The sequence below is a fragment of the Passer domesticus genome, chromosome 11, assembly GCF_036417665.1.
Source record: "Passer domesticus isolate bPasDom1 chromosome 11, bPasDom1.hap1, whole genome shotgun sequence".
Lineage (NCBI taxonomy): Eukaryota > Metazoa > Chordata > Aves > Passeriformes > Passeridae > Passer > Passer domesticus.
The window spans coordinates 13380943-13401271 of record NC_087484.1 but is presented as its reverse complement, the minus strand read 5'-3'; the positions used below and the strand labels follow the sequence as shown (position 1 = coordinate 13401271).

Sequence of the window (20329 nt, the reverse complement as noted above, 5' to 3'; positions counted from 1 at the left end):
AAATCTTTGAAACACTCTCCTAATCCTGTCAGCTGCAAACAAAGTTTCTGTTTGGAAAATGAGATTTAAAGCTTCTTCAAAGATACACAGTTAAAGAGTGAAGTACTGCTTAGATCATCAAACAGCCTCCACAGAAAAACAAACCCAGGAACCATCACTGCTGCTGGGGTTGTTCTAAAAGTGTAATGCAAGGCTTGGTACACAGGCACTCACTGAAATAACTCCAACAGCAAACAACCCAAAATCTGACATGCCCAGCTCCCCTCTACAGCTCATTAGAAAATATTTGTCAGTCAATCATTATTTTAAGAACAGTCACAAATGCAAAGAAACTACCTGATACAGTCAAGTAACAGCTGCTCCATTAATTTAAAATTACCTTTTATTTTTCTCAAGGTTTTCCAACATGTCGTGCATTTTGGCACGGTAGACTTTGAGACAGTTAGCTTCAAGTTTCTTTAAATTACAAACAGTAGATACAGTAGGAATATTTTAAACCAATTTCTTCAAAATAAATGTCAAGTTAAGATCCTTAGCTTTAAAAGAGACTGCCACCATTTCATTTTCCTGATACAAAATTCAAGTAATTTTAAGAGTAGAAAACTGTCCCTATAAAACATCCTATTAAAATTGACCAGCATTCTGAAAATAAGCATCAAATTTCCAGTATCCATTGGGTGCAACTACACATTTAGAAAAATAACTCACTTTAAACAAAGGTCACTTGCTGAAGAAAAGTAAGCTTTCAACAGGATAAGTTCTCAGAACGAATGATAAAACATTTTCTCCTTAGATAAAGGATTTAATCCTCGTCCCATATCGGCAATTAATTTATTTTTTTCCTTCTAAGGCTGTACATTTCAGTATTGACAATGAATTAAGCGACCAGGCTACAGAGACGTTTTCCCTTCAGTATAAACCAACATATGGCATTATTGCTTACCAGAAACAACTGTAAACAAGATTCATTTGATTTTGTTTTTATGCTGTGATTTTCCTTTCTTTGGTTGGTACCAAATATACAGACCACCAAACTTTAGCTGTGTCACTTAACTGAATGAAAACCACGATAAATTTTTCCGATGATTTTGTATTTAGCATTCCTTGGGGTTTGGGTTTTTATCAACGAAGAAATGGGTTCACTGTGCTTTTCCATTTTCTCTCCTTACCCACTCTTTAGGACAGCAGAATGGAAAAACAAGTAGGACATGTTTACTTTGGGACTCAAGGCTCAGAGCAGATATCAAGAAATCTCCAACAATATTAGAACATTTTCTGTTTTCCTCCTTTTAGCCCAAAGTATCTCTGCTGTGTAGTAACAGTAACTTAAGTTTCTTTTATCACCATCTTCCAGAAGAGATCTATAAATAAATGTTTATGTAAAGAACACTGCTGTTGAAGAGGACAAAGAAAAATAAAATTAAGGATCAATAAATGATACTGCAATGTATCTTGTGCCATTCAAGATAGGAAGTCCTTCGTGTAAATGCGTAAGTCTTCCTGGGTGCATGAAGCTCCATCCTTTCCTGGGAGACTCAATGGAGCAGTTGTACCTAAGGAATTTACATCCACCTCCCTGTAGTAAAAACACGAACACAATAAATCCCAAATATTTATCTTGTGCTTTAATAAATTCCTTTTTATATATTCATTACTTCAAATAATTTGCTATTATTAATAAGCTGGGTTTTTTACTTTTATCATGCCTCAGCAAGGTTGTTTATGTGACACTATCTTTAGAACATTAGTTAACAGACAAGCATTTGCAATCAGATTTCCTCTTGTCTTGCTTTAGCATTCACTGCATAACAACTCATTCAAGCAACGAATCTGACAAACAGATCTTCAATAACTTCATTACAGATTCTACCAGAGAGAAGCAAATTGTGTTCACAGGCCGTGTTTCAGGACTGCATCCCTACCAGGACAGCATTTAAATAAATCTTAAATTAATTAATCTGGCTGCTGATTTCACTCTGTAGGTGTGCTTTTTAAAATAGTAAGTGTGCCACGCACATTTATTGGTGTTAAGTACTATGAATGATAAAGGCTTATAAACACAACAGGTTAAATTTCTCTGTAAGTAAAAGTTCGATATTATTGCAACTGCCCTGTCTAGCTCCACACTCTGGGGACTGTCTTATTTGAATCAATATCAGACTAGGAAATAGTTTAGCCCATAAAAAACCTAAACAGATACAAGACTTAAAAATTTTCATTCTGTGGTTGATCTAAAAAAGAACCATTAGAAAAATTCTACAGAAAAGAAGCCACTTGAGTCAACTTGACACTATTTAAACTCTTTTGAAAAACTGGTTTTCACTGTACAGAAATGAAGCATTTCAGAATGAAAATTAAATTACTAACATCTCCTAAATTTTTCTTCAAACCACTTCTCTCCCACCATCTGAAACCAGCCTGACTGCATCAACAGTTCTGGATCCTGGAGTTGAGCAAATTTAGTGCTTGTCAAAAAACCACAAGGCATAATGTACTCAATTTGTGATGTGCATCTTTTCCTTCTCAGCTGGGTCTCTAAGTATCTGTGTTTGGGCTCTAATATTAGATACTCCAAGGACAAGTTTTAAGTCAGTAACTCACCTGGAAGTCCTCTCCTACTTTGTTGAGGGCGATGTTGATCGTGAAGGTAGAGGAGTCATGGTGAGGTCGGAGCGACCGCTGTCTGTCAGGGCTGTATTTTACAACAAAGTTCAGCAGAGCATAACCCTGCAACAAAACACACAGTCAGACTTCCAGCTGTGAACTGCCAAGTCACACACAGGATTCTTTGACTAAGCTTTGTTTAAAGCTTAGTCAAAAGAAAAAATCAACAACATTCATCTTTAACTACTGCTATGCCACATACAAACTCCCAACCAAACCAAAGAGCAATAATCATTAAAATAATTAAATTTGGTCACACCATGGAGTCATTTCTGCAGAAGCTTTTAACACATACCTTGGTATAGTAGCCAGCAAAGACTTTTAGTGTTACTGGGGCAATGAACTCTCGTATGAAATGCAGCCATTCATTATCCAGTCCTATTTGCTTCATATGAATGTCATCGGTTGGGACATTTTCATAACCTCCAGAAATGCGGCTGTCCTAATGAAAACACCACAAATAGCTTGGAAACAGGAACATGGGATGTTTCTGACATTTCAACAAATATTTATTTGAAATCTGCAGAATCACAGAACAGCAACAAAGCAATGTTTCAGTGGCTGTCTGTACAGCAATCCCACAGCTAACTGCCAAGGAAAAAAGTGTGTTGAGATACCAATGAGCAAAAACTGGAAGAGTCAAAAATAGGATGAGTCAATATTTGGATGTGTCACCTGTAAATAAAAGAGCTTCTAGGGATAATAAGTTTTATTTACTGAGCTGCAGATGCAATTGAAATTCTATCAGATAAGAGACTACAGGCCTCAACTTGACAGGGTAATAAATGTTGAAATATTTTAAAGACAAAAGTATGTTAAAATTCTTTCCAGAGGCTCCTACTTACACTACAATTGTGACTATAGTTTCTCATGGTACCACATTTGTGAATAAGATAAGCATTCCTCTGATTTTAGTGGTAGTTAATAAATACCTTGAATTCTCTGAGAATGTTGACACAACAACTCATAACATTTTCAGGTAACTCCTTAGGGGGACAAGTCTGACAAATTAGCACTTAAGAGACAAATGGGTAAAACTTGTCTGAACAGTTATCAACAGCTACCCAAAATCAGCCTTGGGTCACTGTAGGTACCTGCCACAGAGCTGCACCACTGTTAGTGTCTAATTTGCTGATTCAAAGTGTGCACTGGGTTTATGTGGCACAGCCTGGGCTGCAGGGGTGGCCTTTGTGAGAAGCTGCTGGAAATTTCCCCTGTGGAGCCAATGCCCTACTGCAAAACAACTGCCACTGCCAAGGCTGAGCCCAGCAGTGACAGAGACAGCACCTCTGGGGTGGCAGTGCCTTTAAGAAAGGGGACAAATGGCAGGAAGGTGTTTTTAAAATGTTGTTTCATTGATCATTATATTACCAACTGAACCAGATCAGAAAGTAAACTCATTTCCTCAAACTGAGTCTGTTTTGCCCTGTGTTGGCTATTGAATGATCTCTCCCTGTCCTTATCTCTCAAGTGAAACTCTTTTTTTTTTTTACGTTTTCTCTCCTGTCCAGTTGAGGACAGTGACAGAGTGACTTTGGTGGGTGCCACACCACAATATTAATTGAAGAATGCCTCTAAATCTACTGAAAAACAGCTACGTGATAGACTAAACTAAGCACTTCATACCACAAAGCAGATGTTTCAGATCATTGGCAATTGCTGGAATGTTTGTTTGTTGCAGTACACCGTGAGTTACTGTGAGTTGTAAAAGTAGTTAAGATCACTCATTAAGATTATGTTTATATAGGCTGACACTTACTTGGTGTTTTCCACCAGACCATTGCCCAAAATGTTCCATTTCTTCTACCAATTCATCACAGGCAGTGTCAGAAAATATGGGAAACCAAAATACATCTGGACATGGCTACAAGAAAACCCCAAACAATTAAAAACTTGATTCTCAAGCACATTCTCACAAAAGCAAAAACTATGAGCTGCGTTCTAAGGCCTGACCCAGCACTAAGAATGTGTCAATGCACCCACATCTTCTGTGCCTTATGGTTCTAAGTGACAACCCCAGTCTTCCACATTACAGGTTAATATGGGAAAACAGCTAAAAAATTAACATTGCTTTACGCAGAAAAAACTTATCCCAGCTTTTTAGAGAGGCAAAGTTCATTAAATCACTGTCCCTAATTGTCACAACTGATCATCCAACACAAGTGCTCTTTCCAGATTAGTTGCATAAAAGCAAGCAGCCTATATCAAATGGCAAAAATTCAGTTCTGATCCAAAACATCAAAAAACTGTTTAATCACAGACCAAAACAGCATTTGCATGGAAATATTTACTGCATGCCAATTTATTATGAGTCACACAAATTTCCAAAAAACAACTTCTACTCACCTGTTCTACTATGTTATCAGTGAAGATCTTTGAATAGTTTGGATTTATGTAAGTTTCCTTCCAATCCTAAAAAAATATGATTTAAAAACATTACAACAGAACAACGATATTTGTAAGTGATAAAAAAATAATTTATATTCTATTCATTTGTTCCAATGAAAGCACTGGAAACAATTCAAAATTTTCTTATTCTCATAAACAAACTTGTTCCCATCAGGTCAAAAATCATGAAACCTGTTACCTCAGGGCCATATCTCCAATTTCATGCTCTGGTCACCACCTGGCTTACTGATATGACATACTGTCATTTGCTTGGATGGGTAAAAACACCTTTTAGCACATAATCAATATTTAGCACACAGTAAACAAAGGTTTTCCACATAAAGCCTTCAAATTTCAAATCCTTTACAATATATAAGTTTATACTTTTTTAAAATGAAATAAACTTTTTAAAAGAATTAGACGCATACCACAGGATTCTCAAATATCTGCCAGAGGTCATTGTTGTAGTGGGAAGTATTGTAATTGGCTGTAGAAAGAAGTCTTCCAAATTCATGTCTGTTGGTGATGTACATGAAAACACCCTATACCAATTAGAGAAAACATCATTAGCAAAACTGTCCATCTTAGCAAAGCTTAAAAAGGTTTTCATGATTGTGCTTTCATAAAATATAATCACATTTGTACACATTAATTGTAAAGGTGCTGTTAACTTAGCATCCTAATTTTCAAATGGTTGACTCTAATCACCAAGTACTCTTCATAACTCCTTGTTTACAAGCATTTACTTGCATTTATTTTCTAAACACATTAAACCAAAACATAAAACATATATTGTTGGGAACATATGTAGAGTTATAGAAAGGAAAAAGCAGAGGAGTGATTGGTCAATTTGTTTTCCAGAAAACTTAAGACACACTGAAAGAATCTGATCTCAAACTGAAAACACTCACAACACAAGAAAACCAACATCTAGAGTTTAGTTTCAAATTAAAATCTGAAAGAATAAGCTAACAATCAAAGTGTTCATGAAAGTCAGAACAAGAAACTTATTTCAGAGTATTCACAACATGATCCATCTGGTGAATTGGCCTGAAATAAAAAGATATTGGCAAATACAGCACACAAGAAGATTCAGATCAGCTTCCAAAACAGCTGAGCACTCTGAAGTCTGTGCATGTAATTATATGCAAAATATCAACTGTGGTAAGATACAGCTTTATTATTAAGAGAAGGTATTAACAGAAGTCTCTTGATTAGAAGTAGTAGCAGAAAATAGTATTTTTAAAAAGAAATCTATGTTCTATGGGATACTTTTTAGTTTAAGGTTTTTCAGACTAAAACTTCTTTTCAGAAATATTTGTGACTTTTGGATTTACAGCAGATGAAGACATTACCATTTGGGTACTTTGGTACTTCTGTCTATGTTTTTGTCTGAAAAAGAGTTAAACTGTTAGAAAAGTAATGATTATGTTAAACATGCCCAGTTCTGGGCACTTACCAAATCATAAAATAGCTGCAGCAGGGAGAATAAGGAGGGCCTGGGTCAAGAAAAACAGCTTAAAGTGACAATGTGGTCACTGAGGGGGCCTGGCAGACCTACAAGTGATCTGAGCTTTACTCCTTCCTAGGACTGCTCTATCCATTTTAGCTACAGAAGCAGTGTCAGCACACCTTGACCTCAGAAGCACTGAAAAACCCCCCTGAGGAAACAAAGAGCCTCTATGAGATGCTTTCAGCTGGGCATGAAAAACCTGTCCCTGGCAAAAACCTGAACCCTAGAAGACTGAAGAGAAAGCCAGAGCAGTATTTCATCAGAGGAAGTGGACAGAGGAGAAGTATCTTTCTGTGGTAGAATGATACTGCATGTAATAATAACTAATCAATAAAAAACAAATAAAGCAACACCTTTGGGGCTCTGAGCATATGGAATGTTTCCGAAGAAGGGGAGTCTTTTTCCCTTTGTAAAGTCTAAAATGAAGGAGAATCATCACATCAGTTTTCTGACACAATCTCTCTCTCTTGCCAGCTACTTTTAGGTTTCCACGGGTACATCAGGGAAATAGCAGCCTTTGACCAAAAGCTGATATGCCTTTACAGACAACATGCATCTCCAAGCAAAGCTCTTCATACACATGTCAAAGCTGTTTCCACCAGCCCCTTCTTATCTGCTGCAGTACAAAAACAAGCACGTACCAAACCCTCCTACAGCCCAGACTGACAAAGAGGAAAAGAGGAAGCAATTTTTTTCACGAGCCAGTCAGATTAGTTTAATGAGCACATGGAAAGCACAGGTTTTGCAGGAACTGATGCTGAGGAGGTTTGAATACAACAGGACTAGACGGGGTTGTTCTGAAGAATCAGTACAAACACAGGAGATCATGCCTTGTTATGAGGGAATAAAAAAATTAATACTTGCCAACTTTTCTTGTTCAATTCAGCAAAAATATTTTTCAATGCTATAGTGTCTGGAAATAGGCCTGGTTTGGGTCTTATTTGTCTCTGTGCTGAAACTAGTGTAAATATCAGTAGAAATATGGATTTACAGGTTCATAACTTTACAGTACAAATAAGTTCTCTCATTACTTCCAGATGAACACAAGTAACATTTATCAGATACAGTTTTAATCTGTCTAGAAAAATTAATGAGTAATTCATGCTCCCTAAGAAGATTCCTAACATTTCTTACATCATCTAGGCTTTTTATTTGACACTGCCCATTGTTAGTTTCAATATATATCTACTTAATAAAAAATGGTAAAATATTCCAACTTAGTCTGCCAGAAGTTTCACACTGTATAAAAATGTGCACAATAGAGATAATCCAAATGAGTTGGTAAATTTTAAGTCATACACAGCAGAGCAGTTGAGCCCTCTTTCATCTACTGAGGTTGTGCCAAGGAGAAAGGTATTTTAACCTCAACAGAAATTTTCAAGGAATTTAACCAGAAAATACCATGCAGTCATTGCATCTGTGCATTGGCCTTGAAAAAAACATCTGTTCTCAACAATTTAAAAAAATACACCTGAAGGGTTTTATCACACAAAAATTGGCTAGTACTTTGAATTAGAAGTAAAATATAATATCCAAGATCAATCAAGTGAAGCAGTCTATGAGTACAGCAGGACACAAAGGAATGTGTGTATTTGAAAGCAAGCTGTTACAGATACACCTTACCATCTCCCTGGCATTCCTGCAGAGTGCCATATCAGGATCCAACTTATCACGCATGAAATAGTTCTTTTCTTTCATCTCAGATCTGAGAGTCTGTCCCTTAATTAAATATATATTAGCCATATAAGGGATATTCCATACTCCTCTGTTGAAAATAAGAAAAAGAAAAACCAACACAAAAATAGTTTAAAGCTATGAAAACTAATTTGTTGCCTATTCTATTAAATCAGCATCTTTGAATTTGCTGACAAGACTAAGCAAGCTGCAAGAAAAAGAAGCTGAAAGGTTCCCAAGACACTTGGAAAACTGCATCTGGACATCTCAAAAGTAGGCGTAGGCAGTAATTCAATTTTTATGAAATACTGTTATAAAAATATAGCAAGGTCAAATTCTCTATGGAATTTTAACTACACATGTACTTCATGTTTCCATAGTTAAGACAATCAGTCAAACTCTTTTAATATTATTTTACAATACCAGATGGAGAAAGTAACTCCAAAACAGATTTTTAAATGAGTTTAAAGACTTCACTGAGACTCCACACAGCTGGTCTGACCTCCTCACACAAATACCCACAGACCACAGCAGGCCATGTATTTATGTGAGTTGGGCCAATATCAACACAAAAGCATTGCTTTCAAAATGCTCCCTCTGCAGATTTCCCCCCTCCCAGTGCCACAAGCACTCTTTTAGTACAGTAGGACTGAAAACAAGCCAGTCCTATTCAAGCAGTCTGTTTCAGTCCCTTTTGTTCTTCCAGGGTGTAGAAAAGGCATCACCATATGGAACAGTCAAGCTTAGAACAACTTACATCACATTAATTTAGAGGAGGGATAAACCCAAAAGTTTATCCTTGACAAAAGTATTGCTGAAGAGCTCCTTAAGAGATATGTGACATCATATACAGTAGGAAACGCACAAAGAAGTTATAGCTGTTCCATTGATTAAGCATTTACCCCAAGGAGATTACAAAGTCATTTAATGAATACAACAACCATTCCTTGTGCTTGAGATGCCAGGGATGTAGAGTTTTGGGTTTGCTATTTATCTTGCCTTTTTCTGTATTGTACACTGGTAGAGCAACCAGACACCATCAGACAGGTACCAGTAATAGATGTGTCCAGTCCTAACACCAACTCAGCAGGTTAAACACTTGGTTTTTTCCCAAGCTGTGAGTGGGAATAAACAAGTATATTTCTATGAAATAGACAACACAAAACAATATACCAAACCTCATCTCTCCAGGAGTAATACCATATTCATATAGCTTCATGCAATATGTTGCTAATAACCATACTGGGTGCCCTGACTCTAGGAATTAGTTTACAGTTACTTACACTCTGTTCCCTTGGACAATGTCCACATAATCTTCTGATCGAGCATAATAACCATCTGGGCTCAAAGCACCCCAGAAATTGGACCAAAGCTTCCCATGGCGGGTTACGAGCGGAGCAATTATCTTCCTGTGAAGTGACATAATGAATAAGAAAATATGAAAATCTGAAATTGAAATTCACATCAGGAATTGCTGTTTGACAGGAACAAAATGCTTTGTGAATTGCTGGCCCCCAAGCCTGTTATGAACTACGGCAATGAAATACCACAAGTAAACAAAGAGGATTTAACTCTGCAAAAACAAATGGGATCTTATTTTCCCTGGACAGACCCCAGAGAATGCTTTCAATTTAGAGGAAATTCTACAAAATAAGAGATTTACTATACCTGTTCTGTTCAATCAGTATTCTTAAAGTTTTGGGGTTTGTCAGCACGACATCTGCATCTATGCTTAAGTAATATTCACATGTTTTATCCTGGCGACAAAGGTCCCTAAAAATACAAAAAAGAATTATTAACTCATGATAATAATAGTGTCTACATGGACAGATGTCCAGAAAAAAAAATCACAAACAAAACAAACACAAAGATTTTTAAAAACCCCAAACTACAAGTAAGTACTGAACTGATTCATTGCATTAAGAGTCCTCTGCAGCACAGTTTTGTAAAGAAAGGTGTCTTTAGACTACGTTAGTTTCATTAACTAGAAGTTTAAAATATATGGATTAGATGCCTTATATTTTTCTTTGGCCTCTAGCCTTTACCAAGTTCAGTAATACCTTCTACAGAGTGTCCTAATAGAAAATGGGATAGGGGGAGCAAGCCATTAATTTATATAGCTGGGTATCAGTACAATCACTTAACAGTGAAGTGTGACCTTATTTAGTAAGCTCCTCTAGCAAGTGGCTGTAATGCTGTCTTTGGAAAAAGAGTCCAGAGATGCAATCTGAATGGTAATTGAAACCTTATGGAGGGTGTAGGACAAAAACTTATAAACTTATATAAAGAAACATTTAAAGACTTTTTCTTTGTCTTTTTGATCTACAAGAACAACAAAGATGGTAAAGAGAAATATAAACCAATTGCAAAGGCAGTGAATTTATACTGGGTAAAATAACTGAATGCGTCCACACACTACTTCTATCAGTTGTGATTTTGATCTCAGAAGAACAAACTGCACAAACTCCCATGCCTCCAAGAGAAAGACAAAGAAAACACATTCTACTGTAAATATGAAAGATACACAGACTATGTTTGCATACTTCTGGTAGGGTGGACTTGCTAGGCCAAAACTTGGTATAGTGGATTCAGCCTTCCTGTGCCCTCAGAATAATAGGAGATTATAAGAAATCAAATATACTTTTAGAGAAGGTGGAACAATTTCCTCAAGTCAATAATACAGCAATAGCTTCCTATCATGCAGGTGGCATTACTGAATGTTTATTTTCTCTATTTTAATTCCACCATAATAACTTGAAACATTATCTTACTTTCTTGTTTAAAAATATCTATAATCAGTGCTTTAGTTCAAGTTCCACTTGATTTGATTGATTGTGACTGTTTTCTGCAAAGGCAAAGATCTCTGTCTATTCAAAAGATCTGACAAAGTGTGGATGTGACAGGTTACATACAAATGAAGGTAAGGGCTGCCATGGCTTCCTGCCTGCTCTTCTTCCAACCCCTTCCAATCCTAGGACTAAATCTTACATCAGAATTACTACTTATCAACACCTTCTGGGTCTTTCTGTTCAAACTTTCTTCTTCTCAAAGGACTCAAGAGGTATGACTTTGTTGGAATCACAGTAGAAGGCAGAGCTTTTTTATTCCATAACTTTAAGCACTCCTTCCTTTTCAAGCTTGATCACTAAAGATCAAGCAATAATTTCAGAAAAAATGTTTTAAAATACCCATATGTCAGAGATGATCTTCCCACTGCTGCTAAAATCACTGTGTTTTAACACACACCCAGTCTACATCTCTGGCCAGTCTCTGGGCATGCCTTACCTGACATCGTATACAGACATTTTTGTGACAGAAATTCCTTAATCAGCACTTTCACATTGCCCCAGCTGAAACCAGCAGGTTTTATTTTGGCCATAACATGGCCCTGCTATTCAGTCTTTATGGTATTTTCCTTTACTAATCCATTCTGTTCAAAGCTTTACAACCACTGAACACGAGTCACATAAAGACTTATCATTGGCTTAATTACAATTATTAATAGCAACCTGACTTTTATACTGCACTTGGCATTAGATGTAAAATTTCTTCCAAAAACATTCAGCTCCTTTATTCTAGTGAGGAAAATAGACCTGAGACCAGACTTGATTTCAGTCCAGGGTTCCAGCCACAACACTTGCCAGCACTACTCCAAAAGCAGGTAAACCCTCTGCTGCTAACAAAAACATGAAGAGAATAAATGTTTTTAATTATAAAAATGTGATGAAGTGGAACAAATTTATATTTAGTTATAGGCAAATATACCTTGAAAATTAATTACATAATAGCAAAATGCATAATCCTTTAACTTTTGCCTTTTTTTCTGCCCCCATCCCTTTTAAATCCAGACCCAGAAAATTCTATTCTAACTGGTCCCATGTGCTTAGTGTTAGAAACCCTCCTGTGCCTCAGTCACCTAATAATCCAAACCACAAATACTAAATTAGAAGTTTTGGTCTAAGTCACTCTCAGTCATTCAGTACTCTGTTGAGAACTCTCTAAGAGCATTCCTGTCCTAAACAGTCAGGAAACTTCAAGGTTACTATTCTGACTTATTTTTTTCTCCTTATTTCTTTCTCTACAGTATTGAAGACTGGATCACCACATGGCAGAACTTATCCTTCACATTTGACATGATGGCTTGCATCTGAAAAAGCTGGAAGAATTACGCTGCAAGCATGAAGTTTTGGCATTTGGTGATCCTTTGCACTTTAAGGTCACTAAAAAAAAAATCTCCTTAAAACACTACAGGTTTCAGATGGAGAGAAAGTGATAAAAGTTTCAGTCAAAATTAATAAAGCAAGCATGCTCTCTAGAAATTAATGCATCTTATATGTGAAACTATTTGTATGCATATCCAGGTCACTCCAAGGAATGAATACGTGGAAAGTGCTTTCTGGCAAAGCTCATGTGTAAAATGTTTCCTTATCTACATTCAAAGGCTAAACCCTTCAATCTACTTTCCTTCCACTCCACCTGATCTGAAGTAAGACCAAATGTTGAAAAGAAAGCTGCGTCCTTGTACATCACTTAGAGCAATTTCAGTGCAGCAATTAACAACAATTCAGAAGAAAGCCAAGATTTTTGGTTGGCAGTGTGAAGCTCAGCAGATCAGTTTAAAGTATTTTGCAATCAGAGTGATGTCTGACTGAGTTTACAAACCACAAGTCCATCTGGAACAGTGACCTCATCTGAAAATGGGAGAATGTCACAGCTCTTCCCTTCATCACACTTTCCACTGAGATAGTCCAAGGGTCTATTGGTTGTGACAGAGACATATTGTCTACCCAACTTCTCGGCCATTGAGCCATCTCTCTTTTTTTTAGACATAGTTCGAACTTGCAATTAATCAAGTTATCATTTTCAGACCTTTCAGTTTGGAAAGACAATTCCAAATATGGACTGCAAGCACAGAGGGAGAACACTTAAATAATTTGACAGACCTCTGAAAGAAAAGGTGTTCCAGATACAAGTCTGCAAGCAATAGCCTGAGTGATATCTCCTGCCTCCATTTAGGGTTACATTTTGCATCTCTCCAGACAGCCACAATGTGCACATTCCTACTTAACAGCTGAGATAAAGGACATTTTTGTATAAAAAGTTTTGGAAAATTCCTACCCTGTCCTGTTACTAATATTTTTGAGGGAGGAACAAAAAAGAACCAACTACCCTGAAAGAGAAATCCTGAAGGCTGTAAGTACCAGGAGAAAAAATATTATGGAAAACATACTTTTTATAAATAAAACCTCAGAAGTGAATATTTCCCAACTTTCCGTTATTACTTGAACATATTTAATTGCTTTTCATGTTTTCTGTCATAACAAATTCTGTAACAGCTGGCTGAAATCTCATCTGCAACCAAGACAAAAACAAAGATGATTTTTCCTTAAAGAAATAAAGAACTAACTGTAAGAACTCATACCTTAGAGACAAAGGCTAAAAAAAAGAAAGACATGGAAATGCCACTCGAGTGTTTCAAGTGTCATTATAAGTCAGTAGGTTCTTCCAAAAAATGACAGGTTTCCAGGTCTTTGGCTGAGATTTAGTATTACTATAGATATTGATGACACTGAAGATTCTGCCTTACGTTGTCAATAACAACAAAAAGGAAAAGGCAATTCCAAAAACTCCACCTCAGTTACACATAACATACACCAAAAAAAGTTTGTCATCAGTGTACATCTGCTTTAGAGAGTGTTAAAAACAAAGAAAGCATGATTTATAAACATGTGAGTGGGTGCTTCGACTACCACTGGACATCTGCAGCATTTCCTAGAAAGGCAAGGGGAGAGGTGTGGACCTCAGCCAGAGAACAGTCTTCCAGTGGCTTCAGCACAACAAAGCCCCATTCAAACAAGTTTCCAGCAACACCACGAGACTCAAGACCCTCATTCTTTCAGCTGAGGCTACGAACAGCCTATGCTCAACCTCTGAACAGAAATGGCCTTTTGAAATTGACTTCTGTGCTCTGACACTCAGGGAAGATCTGGCAGAAGAGTGAGTCAAAGTATCATCATTGAATGAATCCTGCTGCAGGGCCACAGCAAGGTGGTCCTGATCCTGGTGGGATCCTGCAGCACTGAAGAGACCCTGTGACAGGCAGGGCTGAAATAGGACATACAAACTCCAAGGTTCAACTTCAGGCACAGAAAGTGCCAGGTTTAAAAGCTAAAGTTTTGGATATGCTAGTAAGAACAAAAGAAAAAAGCAAGACCAAACATAAGATAAAGTCAGTTGCCTTTGAGAGAAATTTCTGCTTGAGCACTTCTGAAGGAAGTGCCTCTGAGCCACAGGAGGAAAGAGAATTCAGTCATCTGCACATCCAGGTCAACCATAGCTTTAACCATATGGCTTGACCCATATGGTTACTTAAATATAATGTCACTTTAGAAAAAAGAAAAAAGAGCAAGCACTAGGACAACAAAAGAGCAATTGCTAAAAGCATATCCAATGCAAAAATGAAAAAAATTCTGCAGTAAGGTAGCTGGAAAATAAAAGAAATACTATGCATTCTCTAGGCCATCATCACAAGACAAGATGATCAACTATTGAAGTAGCCCAAACCAGAGAGATTTTTTTCACAATGATCAACAGCTTTTTATATTACACAGAAACCATAAAACACTTGACAATTCATGTCTTATATCTACATCTTTTCTATCACAAAAGCTCCCATTTTCACAGGTGAAGATGTAAACATTAAAGGCACAAAGTAATACCCGTGCAAGATGAAACATTGTGAGTGTATGCATCAATATAAGAGATTTATAAATTAGAACCTACATTCCCATGTTCCGGGCTTCTGCTTGACTCAAGTTTTCTTCAGGTCCAACAATTTTAATATTTCTGATAATGTTCTTGGCTTTTTCCCAGAATTTCTTGATGTGCTTTTCATGGTAAACCTCCTGTAACCATGTAAACATTTTTTATTGCAAATGTAAGGCATCAATAAGTATGAATCATAAACACAGTGTCCAAGAACACACTGTATTCTGTCCTAAAGAAACAGATGCCAAACAGTGTTTGAAGATATTCCAGTATATCTGTCATTAAAATGAACCTCCTCTGTCCAAAACTTTAGGAAAATAATCCAACATGTCATCAATATTACTCAAAGCTGTACAATAATGCAAGATTCACAAACTATCTATGCAGTATTTCTCGGGATATTTATGTTACAGTCTTTAAAACCCCTCCTACAACCTCAGTGGCATGCAGGAGTTTTTTATGCCCCTCCAGAATCACTTTAGAGAGGGAGCTGTACCTGTACCAAACTGTACAGGCACAGCCGTTGTTTCTTTAAAAGGCAGTCCCACTGATTGTTCTTTTAATTTCTATTTACCCTCCTCCTTACCTCTCTATTTATTTATATTTAAGAGCTCTCAGCTGCATGCAATACTTCCAAACCAGTGCCCTCACTGTAGCTTTTGCCTGTTGTGGCTGACATTAGAATAACTGACATAGGGTAGGGGTTTTCCCCCTCTAACATAAAAAGCTCTTCAGACCTTATATTCCATTTCAAACACCATAAAACGTTTGGATGAAGCTACAAAACCTACACAGCCTACAATTCCCATGTGCCAATCACATTTATACCCCCAAAATCCCTTTACAAAACCACAATGGACACTTTAGAGATAAACTCTGCTTCTATTACTGATCCCCTTTTTGCTTTCATATCAACAGCAATGCATGCACACTGAAAAGTGGTACAACTAAATTTTACTCCCATATCTTTTCCAGCCTCATTTTTTTTTCCAAAAAAATTGCACACATTTGACACCTCACTGATTAAAATCACAGAATCACAGAATTATTTGGGTTGAAAGGGACTTTAAATATCATCTCCTTCCAACCCCCTGCCTTGGGCAGGGACAGCTTCCATTGGACCAGGCTGCCCAAAACAGCAATACTGGCTGAAGTCACTGGGGAAGTACCAGCAATGCCAGATCATTAGGTAATGAGCAGGGAGTATTCAAAAGCAACTTATTTGCAGTGCCAGCCAAAATACATCTGAACACACCAATCCTACCATGGGAACCAGCAGGAGTGCCAACAGAAACAAACTGGGCTATCAGCAAGATGAAGAAGGGTCCCATGTCCACTGTCAGGTGACAGCTGTTCATAATTTGGTGTCACTGCTGCTCAGTCCTGAGGTGGTCAGATGCAGGCCCTTCCAGCTGGAGGTGTTCTGTTATTTTACTCTATTGTTTAGGGCTGTCAGTACTTCCTCCAGAAGCACACACTTCAAAATACATTTTTTTCATTAGTAAAATAATCTAAGCAGTTTCTTTAAATACACTTCAGTAAGTCCTGAGACAATTTCATTTAATTTCTCCAGCTTTGCATACTGAACTCTGAAGGATTATCTCTTCCTATGCATTTTAACTGTGTTCTTATACCAAATCCATATACTCCACACTCTGATTCATTGCACAATTTCCAAAACTGAAGCTTTGTACAATGATAAAGTCATACTTACATTATTATGAATGAAGATACTGAGTGCCTCCCGTGGGTAGTCCAGAGTCAACAGTCTGTCTAAAAATTTAGTTAGGAAAGGAGTGGGTTGTTCAATGAAAACACCAATTTTTACTCTTGGATATTCCTAAAAAAAATGATATGTTGATACAACCAATAAGACTTGCCTCTTTTCTAAGATTAGTTATAATAAAGGGCAACTAATGTCATATAGTAAACAGTCCACACAGCTTTCAAACAATCAAAACCAGTGTGCTCAGAATTTTATTTTCACTGGCTTCAAAAAATAAGCAAATATAACGGATTTAATATTGGTATGAAACACACAGTGGAAGTAGAAAATAATGTAATATGGTTTTAAAATTCTTACTTTAAAAAACCCCACTAAAACAGAAAAGAATCATTTAAGGAAATATACCTAGAAAAGAATGTAATTTTTTTTAACAAGGTACAGATGCAGACTACATTTACAAGAAAATATAGAGGAGAGAAGTTTTTAAAAAATAGTTAAAGAATGAATACTACTAAATATTTTACTCAGCTGTACTTTAAGCCAAAGACTACAATACCCTTCTATAAATGTATATGCACTATTTCTCCCCATTCATTTGAACTGAGCTCTGCATTCCTTCCCTACTCACTGATTTTAGAAAGATCTTCAATAAACTAATGGAGCTGCTGTCCTTACATCCAAGAATACTGAACTTTCATGGACCTTATTTTAAAGTGAATTCACATCTTTTGATGGTATTTGGCTGCCTTGTATGTGCTTGACAGAGATCATGAGATCATGACCACTAAAAGAAACACAGACAGCACTTATTTTCTAGTCCTGAAGTGTATTACTGCAGTGTGCAAGACAAAAAAAGTTAACCTTCAAAGGCCTCAACTCCTACACAAAGAAATACTGACTACAAATTATTTCCATCTCTAAACCAGACAATTACTATAAAAATCGAATCCATTACAAGGCTCAGAGAGAAACCTTATATGAGCATAAAAGGCTGCCAGCGAGCTCTTTAAGCAGGCCAACACCCACTTGAGAAGTGTCTGGATAAAGCATCAACACATGCTGAGGTTTCACAGTGTCACTGTCTACACAACCGTGTTTCTGGGAGTCCAGAAACACCCAGTGTTTACCCTGACCCCTCCTGCTCACAGCTGCATCTGCAAACCTCGTAAGGGCTGCTGGGAAAGCACAGCCTCACAGACACCCCAATAACTCCAGAACAATCAGCAGTGCACTGATGGCCAGGGACAAGGAGAGGTGCCCGGGCTGAGCTGGGCACACTGAGCTACCAGTGCTACAGCTGCTGCAGCCACTGTACTTTGCACATTTTTCTAACTCAGAGTCATTACCGCCTTGTTCTCCAGGGGAAAGAGAAAGAGGTTCTGGCTGGATGTGCAAAGGCTATGGGGACAATGAGGAATTACTGACACTGCTTCATTACACTGAAATGTGAACTGCTTGGCAACACGCTGAAATCTCAGTGTAACCAAAGCATAATGGTGTTTAAAAAAATTAGGGGGAAAAATTCCTGTAAACTGCATCTCCTCAAAGCACAGAGTTCATCAATTCAGACCTTGGTTTACCACAAAGAGTTGTCACTGCCTAATCTGAATCTAGGTCACAATGAGCATTTTGAGCATGTGAAATCAGAAGTTGCCTCTCAGCAAAACCTCTTTGGGAATACCCAGTCTGCACCCAGATGCTGCATTTTCTCTGATAAATTTTCTCATTTTCAGTGAGGTCATGTATTTGACTTTTAAAGTTTACTTTTTAATAAACAGTAGTTGAGTATAAGACAATTTTTGGAAGAAACACAGGACAATGTCTCAGTACAATTGCACAGAGCAAAGTTCAGGATCTCTTGCCACAAGAGTTGCCAGTGAAATGAGAAGAGTGAGATCATCCTTTTCAGCCACATTGGAAAGTCTCCACACCAGTAAGAAGCTTTAGAATTTAAAAGCATTTCTAGGGAGGTTAAGTTGGGCAACAAACTTAATTTAGGTTTCAGGGAAAAAAAAAAACCCTTAAGAAAGTAGCAACAATTTGCACTTATTGAGTCCAGGTGCCCTCTTCAACTTATTTTCCATTATGCTGCTTCTACCTGAACACATGGTTAATTTGGGGCTGGCACAGGTTGCTGACATTACCAGAACAGAGCAGTTCCCACACCTCAGCCATGATTGCAGAAGATGCTGTTTCTGTCAAAAGGACAAAGACTGAACAAAAGACCATGTGTACTTCTGAGCTCCTTTGTAGGCAATCCCAACAAGCAAGCAAAATCCTCAGAAGATATGAATGTATAAATGCAGGCAGTTAAATAAAACAATATGGAGAAAATTATTAGAGGCACAGAAAAGGAACTGCTCTTTTCACTGAAGATTTCTTGTTAAGTAGCAACCAGACTGGCCTGAACAGAGAGCACGTTCAGAAAACTAAATCCTGATGTACTTAGAAATGCCTGAAGTAAACACTTCCACTGAGGCCAAGGAAAAGCCTTGTTATTTCTTCTGGCAGTGTGACTGAGGCATGAAGTCCAAAGAATGCACTACAGTAAAGACACATTCCAAGTAGATGTACATAAACTATAGGAAGCTATCCAGTAAATCATTGTGTCCCCCTTACTGGCTTTCAGATTCAACTGCTCCAAAACCACATCTTGATTACCAACACCATTGGAAAAAAATCTTTGACAACATCTTTTCCTCAGGTAAACTTTATGATGGGAGTGCAAACACTATCTAATTATAACACCATTCAACTGTTTATCTTAAAAGAGAAAATAAAATTTAAAAACAGAGAAAGAATATGAAAGTTATTAAAATTCCAACAAAAACTTTTTTAGTTTATATTCCAGCTCACTAGCTATTTATTGCCCAGAAATTTTTTCACTTTTTCCTTTCATTGCAAAGATAACAAGCCACTATTTCTTTCATGCTATCCTCCCAAAGACCTGTTCTCATTCAGATCTTCAATACAGAACAGAAATGAAACATCTGCTGGAAAGATCCTGTTAGACATAATCAGAATTTACTTTTTCATCCAAGTCTTACAATTCCACATGGTAGAGGTCAGTATTTACTCTGCCTCAAATTTACTGTCTACAAGCTGAAATATTTACAGAGACATGAAAGACATCATGCTTGGAGTGGAAGAGCCAAAGCTGCCAAGTACTGGATACACACACAGGCCATGTGTATGTGTCCTACAAGAATGCTGAAAACTGTACTGAAATCCAATCATCTTCTACAGAAACACATTTGCTTACATCATACAAATTATTTGTATTGCTCTCTACAAGGCAAAGCAGTTTTGCACTGTTTAATCTCAGAAAAGAGTAATTGTAACATGTTAGTTAACTATTAAACTCTATTTGCAACAGAAGTTCTTGAAATGATCCATATTGACTGTTTTATAGGTCAAAAACTCTGAAATATCTAGAATTTTTCTACCTCTTCCAAAATTCTAATTACTCCCTAGAACCTTGCACAATTCAGAAATTGTTCATTCACCCTCAGTGAACAGAGGTGAAGATCTAGAGGGCTTTTGGGGTTGGCATCATCTTCAGCAACACTGTGCAAAGCTATATTAAAATACATGCA

The 20329-nt window shown here is 37.2% G+C and overlaps 1 protein-coding gene across 3 annotated transcripts in view; it reads right to left on the bottom strand.

The window, feature by feature from the left end:
* Window positions 1-364: 364 nt before the first annotated feature.
* Window positions 365-20329, bottom strand: part of PLOD2 (procollagen-lysine,2-oxoglutarate 5-dioxygenase 2) — a 47175-nt gene continuing 27210 nt past the window's right edge. For 2 of the 3 annotated variants that reach the window (XM_064385797.1, XM_064385796.1), the window contains exons 9-20: window positions 16722-16847; window positions 15023-15144; window positions 9908-10012; window positions 9523-9648; window positions 8189-8330; window positions 6919-6981; window positions 5481-5594; window positions 5011-5076; window positions 4424-4528; window positions 2960-3106; window positions 2602-2727; window positions 365-1576 (exon numbers count right to left, since the gene is read on the bottom strand). In XM_064385797.1, coding sequence (XP_064241867.1) covers window positions 1421-1576; window positions 2602-2727; window positions 2960-3106; window positions 4424-4528; window positions 5011-5076; window positions 5481-5594; window positions 6919-6981; window positions 8189-8330; window positions 9523-9648; window positions 9908-10012; window positions 15023-15144; window positions 16722-16847 — 1398 coding nt within the window. In that variant the 3' untranslated portion in view covers window positions 365-1420. The remainder of the gene's footprint in view (window positions 1577-2601; window positions 2728-2959; window positions 3107-4423; window positions 4529-5010; window positions 5077-5480; window positions 5595-6918; window positions 6982-8188; window positions 8331-9522; window positions 9649-9907; window positions 10013-15022; window positions 15145-16721; window positions 16848-20329) is intronic. The other variant, XM_064385798.1, reaches the window with a different exon arrangement.